This window comes from Poromitra crassiceps (genome assembly GCF_964638095.1).
Source record: "Poromitra crassiceps genome assembly, chromosome: 2".
Taxonomy (NCBI): domain Eukaryota; kingdom Metazoa; phylum Chordata; class Actinopteri; order Beryciformes; family Melamphaidae; genus Poromitra; species Poromitra crassiceps.
In genome coordinates, this window is record NC_139624.1 from 112729796 (window position 1) to 112743037 (window position 13242).

Genomic DNA, 13242 nt, shown 5'->3' on the forward strand with positions numbered 1-13242 from the left:
ACCAACGATATTGACACATTGTTTGTGACTTCGCATATGTATTTGTGCATATCTTAACAATTCTGGTAGGCCGAGAATCGCTTCTGCCTCCATGTTTTCTTTCTATTTCTACGGCAGCCCGTAGACAGCTGAGTGATTTTCTCAGTCTCCAAAGCAACAGTTAAAATTGCGCACCCCGTAAATGGTAAATGGTAAATGGCCTGCATTTATATAGTGCTTTTATCCAAACCGCTTTACAATCAGTAGGTACATTCACCCATTCATACACCGATGGCGGCCGGCTACCACACAGGGTGCTGGCACACCATCAGGAGCAATTTGGGGTTCAGTGTCTTGCCCAAGGACACTTCAACATGCAGACTGGAGGAGGCGGGAATCAAACCACCGACCTCTTTTATCCAAAGCGATTAGTAGACGACCCGCTCGAACTCCTGAGCTACAGCCGCCCCATGTCTTATCCCGTGTGGTAAGATGTCAAATTTGTCCACATAACGTTAGTGAAATTCATTCATTCAACGTCTATCTGATACCAATGTTAGATCGATCAAATTCCTCCTTAACAAAATTCTTAACAATCGATCATCGATTAATTGTCCCCATCCCTAGTTCATAGTTCACAATTTTGAATTTTGCAGTTCACACAGTTTTGAGTTCACAGTCCCATAAAATTCTTTCCTGAATGTCAGATGAGTGTTTCCCAGCACATGTTCAGAGCTTGATGTCTTGCTGCCTCCTGTGACTGTGACACATTGTTGTTGTCCTGCAGAGTGAGCAGCTGGTGGACTTGCTGCTGAACACCATCATGCTGTCGGTGCCTCTGTCTGGCAGTCACAGCCGTAACTTCCTCAGCTTCTCCCATGGAGAGTACTTCTACAGCCTGTTCCAGACCACCGTCAACACCCAGCTGCTCAAAAGTCTGGACAGCACCGTGCCACGCCTCATGAAGGCCGCCGCTCTCAACCCCAGCATGGTAGCTGCTTTTAGTCTTCTCTACTGTTTTTTATACAAGTCTTCCATCGGAGTTTATGTTGCTTATGAGTTATAGTGCTGCAGAGTAAGTACTGAGAACACAAGTTCTGTCAAAACCATTCCCTACTATAAACTATACACTATATAGTGTATCTGCCATTGTCTATTAGTGTGTCAGAATTCTCAATGGCTAAATTTATCCACCAAATACCACTATAGGATAACCACAATGCACTACAAATTGTAGTGAACAGTGTACCCCACAATTTCTCCTGTATACCACATTGCAATGTGATCGTGTCTTACTGAAGACACCACATTTGAGTTGCCTCTGTTTTGAACCAAGAGCAGCAAAACTGCAGGAATCATTGCTACAGGTCAGCTATGTTAACTACTTTATCCACCAATACAGGAGGTAATATGAAAGCGTGTGCTATTAATTAGCTCACAAGCTTGTTTACCAAACCAAAACAGCTTGCACCAAAGTTGACGAAACCACACTTGCTTAGAATTTCAACAATTTATTTGCAATTTAATGCCCGAGTCCATTTCAACCTGCTGTCATGATTCTTGGTTTGATTACATGATGCTGGTGTGTGATATGAATATCCAGTGCATTTCTTGATACAGTGATATTTAATGTGGTGTGCAAAATGTTGTTCGGTTGTTGCCCATATAGTTTATTTCAGTATATGATGTGGAATAATGAGTGAGGGAATGAGTGAACCATTCCAAACATAGCTTTAGACACCAAAATCATCCATTGCCCAGATCTTTGAAAATGTTAATACTGTGCAATAGCGCATGTCATTCAAGCATTGATATCAGGGCCTCTACTGGAAGATGAATTTTCCCCCCCTCTCTCTGTATGTGCGACGTGGGTGTAATTCCAGTCTGCTACTTTTCGGTCAGGTGAGTGTGCTGCTGAATGGCATGCTGGACCACACCTTCAGAGAGCGCTCTGTGAGGAGGAGTCAGGGCAGTCGGCTGGTGGAGGCGGTGCTGAAGAGGTGGGACAGACTGCAGGCTTGGTGGGAAGGAGACACCTCCACTCCAGAGAGCAAGACCTCCACTCTGCTGCTGCTCTCCAAGCTCCTGCAGGTATGTTAAAGCCCCCTTCCAGTGTATTTTGTCATTTTTAAGATATTTCATCTGGGTATTCATCTGGATATTTCATCTGGGTTTGTCCCAGGTTGGTAAAAACAGGTGACGATGTCAGACATTATGGTTGTCTAACGACCAATCTGGGAACCCATCGGTAAAAAAAAAAAAAAAAAACTGACGTATGTTATTCAAATAATACATATATGGACTTACATTAAATAGCTGGCGTTCGCATTAGCATTAGCTAGCTGCGAGCTACGTTAGTTATGTGGCAATAAAACGCCACTGAATGGCCAGTTTGATATAACGGTCAACCAGTTCGAGTCATGATCTTTCCATAAATATTGTGGCTCTAAAATAACATTTTATCGATGCGGGGAGACTGTGATGGCGGCTGTTTACGGTATTTTGGACCAGACAAAGAGTGTAACAAAGTGAGAACAGACACACTGAGAGAACAGTGCTGCAGTCATTGGGCTGCAGTGGAATAATCAGTGGAACAAGGCATTACCTTCAGTTCTTATCAATTTAAGTGATTTGGCGCAAATGATGACGTATGTTATTACAGCACGCGCACATGTACGTTTTCATAGGACATCAATGGTTGTACAGCAGCTATGAAAAACTGACTGGGGAGTGGGAAGCTTTAAGCTCCTGCAGGTACGCTGGAGGTGGAGTTAAGCACCTGCAGGTATTCTGAAGCTGGACTTAAGCTCCTCCTGCAGGTACGCTGAAGCTGTCAGTTAAGCTCCTGCAGGTACACTGAAGCTGGAGTTAAGCTCCTGCAGGTATGCTGAAGCTGGACTTAAGCTCCTCCTGCAGGTACGCTGAAGCTGTCAGTTAAGCTCCCTCAGGTATGCTGAAGCTGGACTTGAGCTCCTGCAGGTACGCTGAAGCTGGAGTTACTACTGTGTGTCCCTTGGCAAAGCTGGTGTAATGCCCTTTAATGTTCAATGGAACACTCCGCTGATTTTCAATCAGCTTTGTATAATGATACAAAATCAGTAGTATATCCAAAAACTGTAAACAGGTTTGCATTTAGTTTGACAGTTATTGAGAGTTGATTTGAGTTAAAGGATGGCTTTACCGGTTGTTATGCCCGGCCTAGGGGATACCCAGCACAACATAAAAGAAGATGACTCCCCCTTTCCCCTCTCCCAAGGATGACCATGCCACGACAGGTTTTCAGTCCACAGAGTAAGATTTATTTAGATATAGCAGCAGAGAGCATCGGGATGAGCACACTCAAAATAATAAACAAAATCTATATTTAAACCTAAGCTTACCTGTAAAGAAAACCCCCCCAAATAAACAACATGGTGCTTACCTGCTTAACTAATAACAAAAACAGGAGAAAAGTTAACTAAATATAAATCAAAGATTCTCACCCCTACATGCTGCTATAGGACTGTTCACAATTATCATCAAAAGTTCAGTACTTGATACAATGAACAAATTGGTTTAGCTAAGCTAACACCACAAGAAGGAAGCAGCTCCTGCCATGACACAGCCAGGTTGGGAGGAGGAAAAAGAGGAGTCAAGAGGCCTGGGCCAGGCTCCTTTTAAGGCCAGTCCCATCAGCCTCCCAACCAATCACCAGCCGCACCTGTAGAAAAGAAAACATGGGAATGGAGTGACAGCTCCACCGGGGGCAGGGAGGGAAAACACATGTCAGCACTTCACAACATGGATACTCTCTTCCCCAATGTGGACTGCCACAGAAATGACCCACACTGGGTCATAACACCGGTAATCAACCCACTTTGTATCAGTAATAATCTCGGTAATATAAGCACATGCACAGTGTTTACCTCTCTCTGTGTTTTCCTCATGGAGATCTCCCATTTCCTCCTCTGCCAAAGCCCTCCATTCTGACGTGTTGCGCGTCACAGCGGAGCTGCGGAAGTTGTGCTAGAGGGGCAGAATTGGCTCTGAGGGCGGCTGTTCTTGTTTATTTTAATTTTTTAAGTATGCGCACATCCACGGAGAATCACATGGAGAGCCTTAACGAGGCCTAATGACTTGCAGCTGGTGGGGGCGGAGTTTCTCCAGACAGGAGCAGGAGGAAATTCACCCTGTGGTAAACGGAGAGAGAAGTGCTTATTTTACCGAGATTATGGCCCAATTCCAATCCGCCCCCTAAACACTCAAGCCCTGAACCCTCAGTCCCTCTAATGGCCGCCATCTGAAAGTGGTTGAGTCATCAAGTGTGGAAGGGATCCACATTGGATAAATAAGAGGATTGGGACAGCAGAGCCCTTTGCACTTGACAAGATGATGTTGACTCTGGCACGTTTGGGGTTCGCTATATATTGTTTATTGTCAAGACGCTTTGAGGAATAGACTCCCTGATGAGTCTGTTCTCATCCAGGCTCTGGCTCCGAGTGGACAACAGCTCATTTAAAAATAAATGTAGCCTACTGCAAAATCTGCAATCTGCAACATGTGTAATTATAATTAACACGTTGAGTGCCAATGACGAGATATCTCGGCTTACAGAATCCAACCGTTGAGTGCCAAAGACGAGATATCTCGGCTTTTTTTTTTTTTTTTGACGGTGGGACATCGATCAACCCCTTTTACGTCTCCTATACCAATATTGGAGGAAGAGAATGTGTATAATCTATTTTACCGACCAGCTAAGTGGCGACAGTGCTCTCAAGAACAGAGAGAATGCCAACAAAAAACAGCCGCGGGAGCAAGCCATTCTCAAGGAAATGGCATGGCGATTTTACAGTCATCAGTCACCAGACTCGCCCGAGCCGCTCTCGGTGTGCTGCACACCGAGAGCGGAGAGCGGTGCTGGCGTGGGGGATTGCAAATTTGCATAATAGATTATGGATGAAACACACTTTGAAACACCCGCAGAAAGGCCAGAATCGCACGCATTCCGAAAACCCAGAAACGAACGAGCCTCATTCTCTTACTGTAGGCGAAAACGCTTTCACGCTGCTGCACACCGGCGCACAACGGTGGGGGGTTCCAAAAATAGACTGGGTGGGCAGCATAAAGCCTAGAATCGCACAAAGCTTCATCAAAGCTCTCAACCGAAAATCCATGAAACGATTGAGTCCCATCCACAGTCCACACTCGCCGACGAGGGGCCGCCAGAGAGGGAGGCTGCTCACTGCTCAGACAGGCAGGAGAAACTGGCTTGTGACAAACGCCACCAGACACGCCCACAGAGGGAGGAGTTTAAAGGAGAGGGTGTTCAGAACTATATTGTTCAGATGTCTGATCTCTCACTGATGCCAAAAATAAATGGTTAAAGTGACTGTTCTGCCTGTTTGATTGAATTTCACAAAACTGCGATTATCTCAGCTTCCTGTCTCAGACGCTCAAACCATGCTGTATTCAACGGCTAATATCTACATAACTACTAACTCTACAAACTAACTCTTTTAGACAGAGAAAGCACACATTCTATTAGTACTTTTGTGAACTTCGTGTTCACAAAGTCCAAGCAGAAAATTATCCTCGGCTCTTGTAAAATGAGCCAGAATCCTCAAAAAACGGCTTGGCAGAAGCTACCTACAGTAAAAAAAATGGCTGGCAGTGAATGTGTTAAAATAAGCATAATAATGACATGTCACCCAACATTATACACAATGTCAATACTGTACAATACACATTCGGTAAAACTATTTCTCATTCATCAAAAAAGTTGTGGATTGCAATTGTAGACCTAATAGAAATGATCGATGATTATTCTAGGATTGTGTAAAATAACTACTTGCATTCCTCTGATATAATATTTTTGTCTAATCTGAAATCCCTATTAATGTAATGTTTCATTGTCAATTAAGGCATTCCAGCGCACTCGCAAACTCCGCGTTCGTTTCGCGCGTGTTTTATTTTTTTGACAGATATTTGCAGCCTTCCCCGTTTTATAGATTCAAGATTCAAGATTCAAGATTTTTATTGTCACTCCATGGTACAAGTATCACGTGTGAAATTCTTGTGCTGTGGACTCCGTTTACAACATAGTGCAAATAGTACAAATATAACAAATATAACAGGGCATATGGGTGCAAAAACACAAGAGACACAACAAGCATAAGGCAGTATAGTGATAAGACAAGTCAGAGACAGTGGCATATTCACTGCACATAGGTGCACGTGTCGGGTGCATACTTTAGACGTGCTTAAACATTTTAAATTCTGCGTATTTGACATACAGGTGCAAATAACATATTCCTTATTAAACATACAATTAAACTCGGCATTTTAAATTCGGCGTATTTGACATACAGGTGCAAATAGCATATTCCTTATTAAACATACAATTAAACGTTAGACATACGTAATGGTAGCAGCTACAGTACGGTACAGTGCGGCTACTACACTATTTGTGTATGTTAAGGAGTCTCGTGGCCTGCGGGAAGAAACTGTTCCTCAAGCGATTTGTGCGTGCTTTCGGAACCCTGTATCTTCTCCCTGAGGGTAGCAGGGAGAACAGGCTGTTGTGGGGATGGTTTGTGTCTTTGATGATCTTCAGGGACCTCCTGAGGCACCGCTGTTTATACAGTTCATGCAGATCTGGCAACTCACATTCTGTTACATTCTGTATACATCACAACGCTATGCATTGTGGGCAATTCCCTTTCCGTAAGTGGCCATAGCTGCTCCCTTACGGTAAGGGGGCAGAAAGGGCTCACTCCGAGCCCTCATTCACTTTGCGATTTCACCGTGAGACATCCCTAAACCCTCACTCCCTTCACGTGAACGCGCCTCTAAGGGCTTGAGGCAGTAAGGGGGCGGATTGGAATTGGGCCTATATATGATACAAAGTGGGTTGATTACGGGTAAAGCCATCATTTAAGTTGTAGACCAGTGATGTCATTCATGCACAAATTACATCACTGGTCCACAACTTAACTCAAATCAACTCAACTCTCAATAACTGCCAAACTAAATGAATGACTGCAAAACGGTTCACAGTTTTCGGATATACTGTATGTAATGATACTGTACAAAGCTGGTTGTAAATCTGCGGAGTGTTCCTTTAATCAATGATTCCACATCTTTTCACTCTCTCTCTCTCACTGTTCTTTCTTCTTCCTCTCATCAGATTGACTCCTCTGTGTGCTCCAATATCAACCATGAGGCATTCAGACAGGTGTTCTCCACTTTCACCACACTGCTGGTTGACATGAATCTGCCATTGAATCTCAAGGTAACATTCAGTCCTTTTCACGCTTTCATGCTTAGTTTTTTTAAGGGTTCTTCGGCAACATGTGAGTTTTTTTTTTTTTTTTTATACTTTGTTTTTATTCAGTTTTTCCATTTGCAAGTGCAAAAGAACAGACATACAGGTACAGTGCACATAACAAAGACAGACATCAGTGGAAGGAACTGTTACAAATTCAAATAAAATAAAATAATAACAGGTCTTGAAGGAGCACATCCATCTTCTTCACATCTAGTTTACAGAGTTGTTGTGGGTTGCATATGAGACAATAATCACATCCCATGGGGCTTATCACATGGAGAGAATGGGAGAGGAAAAATAAAACAAAACAAAACCAAAAACACAGTATACAGAGTGATTGGATCACCTGTAGGTTACCCCTCACAGAGGTCCTTTGAACTACCCAGATACAGAGACCATCTCATCCAGTGGTTGACAAATTTGTCCATGCATAATCTCAAAGAAAAGGTCAGACTTTCCATTTTGTAAATTTCCTTTACCAGCCCTATCCACTCTGATCTCGTTGGAGGTTCTACATTCAACCACTTCCTCGTTATAGCTTTTTTACTGGCTGCGAGCAGTATGTGGAGAAGGTATCTATCATGTGAATTGAGCTTGTGTGGTATATTGCATAAGTAAATTGTACTAAAATCGTGGTTAAGCCTTAGGCCCATTATTGTGTTTATCTCAGCTACTACTCCCAGCCAGTATGGTTGAATTACAGCACAGTCCCAAAAAGTATGAAAGTGGTCGGCCATGGTGTTGTTACATTTCCTCCAGCAGTGACCATGATCTGTGTTGCCAATCTGTCTCTGTTTTATCTTTGGGGTGATAAAAAACCTGATCAAATTTTTCCATACAAATTCTCTCCATTGACCCGAACTTGACGTGTGTACCTGTGTTTTACATATATTAAACCACTCCTCCTCTGTAAGAGACATATTCGCTTCTTTCTCCCATTTTGATTTAACATACATTGTGGAGTGAGTCTTGGAAGATTGTAAACATGAGTAGATTCTGGCAACCAGTTTTTTCTGAGGGTTGGACTTATAAGCTTCAATGAGTAACTCAATCAAGTTCATTTCAGTTTCCTGGGTAATTCTAACATTTCTGTCAAAGTGGTGCCTGACCTGAAAGTATCTGTAAAGATCCTGTTTTTCTAAACCATACTTGTCTGAGAGCTGTTGGAAGCTGTCCAGTCCACTGCTGGAGGAAATGGAACAGTATGCCGTAATACCCCTAGTAGTCCATTGCCCAAACCTCCCATCCAACTGAGCAGGTTTAAAATCCCTATCATGAAACACCCATCTGAGCATTCGTGCATTCCTATCTAATTTTAGTTTGCGGCATTCTTTAAACCAAGTATCCAAGGGAGTTTTTGTCCAATCATTCAGATTCATCGAGTGAGTTAAATAAAGAGTTCTATCTCCTATCAGTGCTTGAATCGGTATAGGTAACTGACTCTGATCCAAGTCTTTCCATTTTGCGCTATAAAGTGGGTTGCACCAATTAATCAAATATCTCAGTTGAGCCGCCTTATAATAGTCTTCTAGACATGGGAGAGATAATCCCCCTTTTTCTTTGGACAACTGTAAGGTGTTAAATTTAATCCTGGGCTTTTGACCTCTCCATATGAATGCCGAGATCATTCTCCTCCAGTCGTTAAACTGGTGAGGGGGTATTTCTATTGGGAGTGATTGGAAAAGGAAGAGCAGTCGTGGTAGAATGTTCATTTTGACTGTATCTATTCGATTATGCATGTCCAGTGGTAATAGGGCCCATCTTTTTAAATCAATGCAGATCTCCTTTGTAATAGGGGGGAAATTAACTTTGTAGATGGTGGACAGGTCTTTTGGTATTACGACCCCTAAGTATTTAATGGTGTTGTTTTCCCATTTAAAATGACATAGTCTCTGTATTTCTATGTGTGGAGAGTAATTGTATGTGAATGTTTGTGTTTTTTGCATGTTCAATTTGTACCCTGAGTATCGACCAAAATCTTTTAGACGGGACATTAGTTTAGGTAGACTTGTGTCTGGGTTGGTGAGGGTCAACAGAACGTCGTCTGCATATAAGCATATTTTGTATTCCTTTCCTCCGACCAATATCCCTGTTATTTCCACATCTTCTCTAATTGCTTGTGCGAGGGGTTCGATAAATAGTGCGAAGAGGGCGGGGCTTAAGGGACACCCCTGGCGACACCCCCTTTCAAGCATGACAGTTCTGGCAAGACTGCCGTTTATTTTAACCCTGGCGGAGGGAGAGTGATATAGACACTTCAGACATTCAATTACGTCACTGTTGAAGCCAAAACGTTGCAATACTAAATACAGGTAATCCCATCTGACTGAGTCAAACGCCTTTTCGGCATCAAGGCTGAGAACAATAGATTTTTCAATACCATTGCTCATATGTTCAACCAGGTGTAAAGTGCGTCTCACATTATCTTGTGTCTGTCTGTTTTTAACGAATCCAGTCTGGTCTTCATCAATTAGATTTGGAATTATGTTCTCAAGCCTTTTCATTAGTATTGAGGCATATAGTCTATAATCTATATTTAGTACTGATATCGGCCTATAGGAGCTACATTCTGTCTTGTCTTTGCCAGTTTTAGGAATTACCGATATCATTGCTTGTTTCCAAGAGATGGGTATCTCTCCCCCCTTAAGCGTGTAGTTGAAGCACGTCAAGAGTGTAGGTGTTATTAAGTCACTAAATGTCTTATACCACTCCGCCGGATATCCGTCCATTCCTGCCATTTTGCTTGTTTTGAGTCTTGCAATGGCATTTTCTATCTCCATTTGTGTTATCATGCGTGTCATTGTTTCATTTCCTTCGATCCCGATTGATGGTAAATCAAGTGAATCAAGAAATTTAGTAATGGATGAGGGATTAGCGCCTTCGGGTTGTGTGTATAGGTCTTTATAATATTTTTCAAAAGATTGTTGTATTTCTTCTAATTTGTAACACATCGTGCCAGTATGGGGGTCTTTAACTTTGTAAATGGATCTCTCGGCCTGTTGTCTATGTATCCGCCAAGCTAATAATTTCTTTGCTCTTGGACCGTTCTCGTAATACCTTTGTTTAATAAATTTCACCTTAATTTCCACCTGTTTGTCATATATTTTGTTTATTTTTTGTTTAGTTATAATTATTTGCCTCAGCAAGAGGGGGTCATTGAGTTCCATATGTCTGGTTTCTAAATTTTTTAGTTCCTCCAGTAAGTCCTTTAAATGTTTTTGTTTTTCCTTTTTCTTTATCGATGACCACATTATAATTTTTCCTCTGATTACTGCTTTAGCAGCATCCCATAAAGTACTAGGAGAAATTCCCTCAGTAGTGTTCTGATCCAAGTAGTTTTTAAATTCCACCTTAATGAACTCCTTAAACAGAGGGTCATTAATGAGGCTAGTATTGAGTCTCCATGTCGTTTCTTTAGCTTTGTTGTCCAAATGTAGGGTTAAATATACACCTGCATGGTCCGATATGTCCTTAACTCCTATATCACAGTCTATGATTCTATGTCTCTCTGTGTTGAACATGAAAAAATAGTCCAGTCTTGAATGAACAGCATGGGGGTGGGAGAAAAAAGTGTACTGCTTTTCCATTGTATGGAGTTCCCTCCATATGTCAATCATCCCGGCCTCTCTGAGTAGTTTTTTAACTGTCAATGTCTCAGTGTTTGTCTTTTTCATCAAGTTAGTCGAATCAAGGGTGGGTTGTAGTTGGACATTCCAGTCCCCTCCACAGATCAGGACACCGGCGGACTCTGCAGTTATTATGTCAAATATTCTTTTAATAAACATTTTGTCATTTCCGGGAGGTCTGTAGACATTAAGGAGTGTTACTTGTTTATGATCGAGGAATCCTTTTACCAGGACATACCGTCCCTCCATGTCCACAACCTGCGATGAGAGCTGGAAAGTCACTTTATTTGAGATTAATATTGCTACACCTCTGGCATGTCCCTTTCTATAGGAAGAATAAAATGTGTTTTTAAATCCCAAGTTTTTCAGTTTCTCATGCTCTTTAGAAGAGAGGTGAGTCTCTTGCCAGAAAATAATATGTTGTTGTTCCCTCTTCATTTTAGTTATTAATTTACTTCTTTTGATGGGATTATGCAACCCATTAACGTTTAGAGTGATCACTCTATATTCCTGATGTGACATTTGTTCTCAAAAACCTTTTGTAAAACCATAATGAGCTCCCTCATAGACCACAACACAATAACGTCTGTCTGTGCAACAAAACAAAACATTAAATTGACAAATATAACCAATAGCGACTTCCAAAAAAAAGAAACAAATAGCTTCTAAGTAGAGAGGGGGAGCCTTCAGCTAGTGGAGGGCCCCTCTGGGTGCAAACTGATATAATCCTCTAATGAGTATGGCAACATGTGAGTTTGATATTAGACTTCTATTTCTAGAGGGAAATGTCAATGAGAGCAACACTATTTAGTACTACTGTATGAATATATGGCTAGTGAGTCGTTTACTGATAAGTCAGACCCAATTTGGAGGACAAAACATGAACATTTCAAGATGTTTTTTTCCTTAATTTGCCCATGTAGAATAAGTCAGCCGCAGCTATTGTTATTGTATTTTCCTAGCACCCTTGTTTCACAGCAGAGCAACATTTAACCAGCTGTAACATCTGTATGCCCTAGGGCTGGGCGATAATTAAGTACTATCGTTTGTTGTCTTTCAGTGGTATCATATTGTGATGATATGACAATTGCCAGGTTAGTTTAATATATGATAATATGATAATTGTGTTACTAAATGTGACTTACGAACCATATTGTGATATAAATTACATGGGTATCTGTTAAGATGACCTTTTGGTTGCGCCTCTATACTAGTCTTTACGTTAGCAACCATCCTGTTCTGACAGCCGCGCACCGTGATGACGTGTATGTTGTGTGCCGAGAGCGGCAATTTTGTCATGCTGTTGAGAGCTGAAAGCGGAAAAGTAAACAAACTAATATCTAACAGATAACATGTCATTATTGAGTTAACATGGTAGCAGAGGATGGTTGCTTCTAGTAATAACTACAGACTGCCTCCGGGATTCGACGAGGGAAAGTCGTACAAAAACTGGAAAAATGAAGTGGAAATGTGGAGACGGGTGACGGACCTGGACAAGAAAAAACAAGCACTTGCTGTGGCTTTATCGTTGAATGGCCGACCAAGGGACATTGCTCTGGAAATACAAGCCGACGATCTAAATAAGGATGATGGAATGACAATTTTGATTCGGGAACTTGACAAAGTTTTTACAGTATGAGAGAAGAGAAAGACCGGGCTTATGAAGCGTACTCTGAGTTTGACCGCGTATCAAGGAAAGACGGCGTCTCGATGGCTGAATATGTTGCAGACTTTGAACAGAAATACACCAAGATCTGTAAGTTTAATATGGTTCTGCCAGACACTGTTTTGGCGTTTAAACTACTAGATACAGCCGGTCTTGATGTCAAAGACAAACAACTGGCATTAACTGCGTGCGGTACTCATACTTTTGCTGATATGAAGTCAGCGCTCAAACGAGTATTTGGCGAGAATAGTGAGCAGAAGACTGGAGCAATTAACGTGAGCCAAGATTCTGTGTACTACACGGATCACAGAAGAGAGCAGTCACGAGCCGAAAGTAGCCAAGCTAGAGGACCACTCTCGGGCACAAACCCGCTTGATAAGTATGGACGACAAACTAAATGTGGGATTTGTCAAAGCACATACCATTGGGTGAAAGACTGCCCACACAAGAAAGAGCATGTCAAAATGACAAGTGAACGTCAATGCAATAAGGAACCTGATGAGTGTAACATAACACTGTTTTCCAAGGAATCAGATTCTGAAATATTCATGGTTGAAGCTCTAGGATCAGCTGTAATTGACCTATCACTAAGCCCCACCCCCCGTGCTCACTCGGACAAACACAAGGCATGCCGACTAGAATAAATGGCAGCTGTCACTGTCAAA

At 42.0% G+C, this 13242-nt stretch overlaps 1 protein-coding gene across 1 annotated transcript in view; it reads left to right on the forward strand.

Moving 5' to 3' along the window:
• prkdc (protein kinase, DNA-activated, catalytic subunit) overlaps positions 1–13242 on the forward strand; it is a gene marked incomplete at its 5' end in the record, with an annotated part of 156664 nt that overhangs the window by 57860 nt on the left and 85562 nt on the right. The window contains 3 exons of the mRNA XM_083654725.1: positions 767–970; positions 1882–2070; positions 7145–7249. Of these exons, the coding sequence (XP_083510851.1) occupies positions 767–970; positions 1882–2070; positions 7145–7249 (498 nt within the window). The remainder of the gene's footprint in view (positions 1–766; positions 971–1881; positions 2071–7144; positions 7250–13242) is intronic.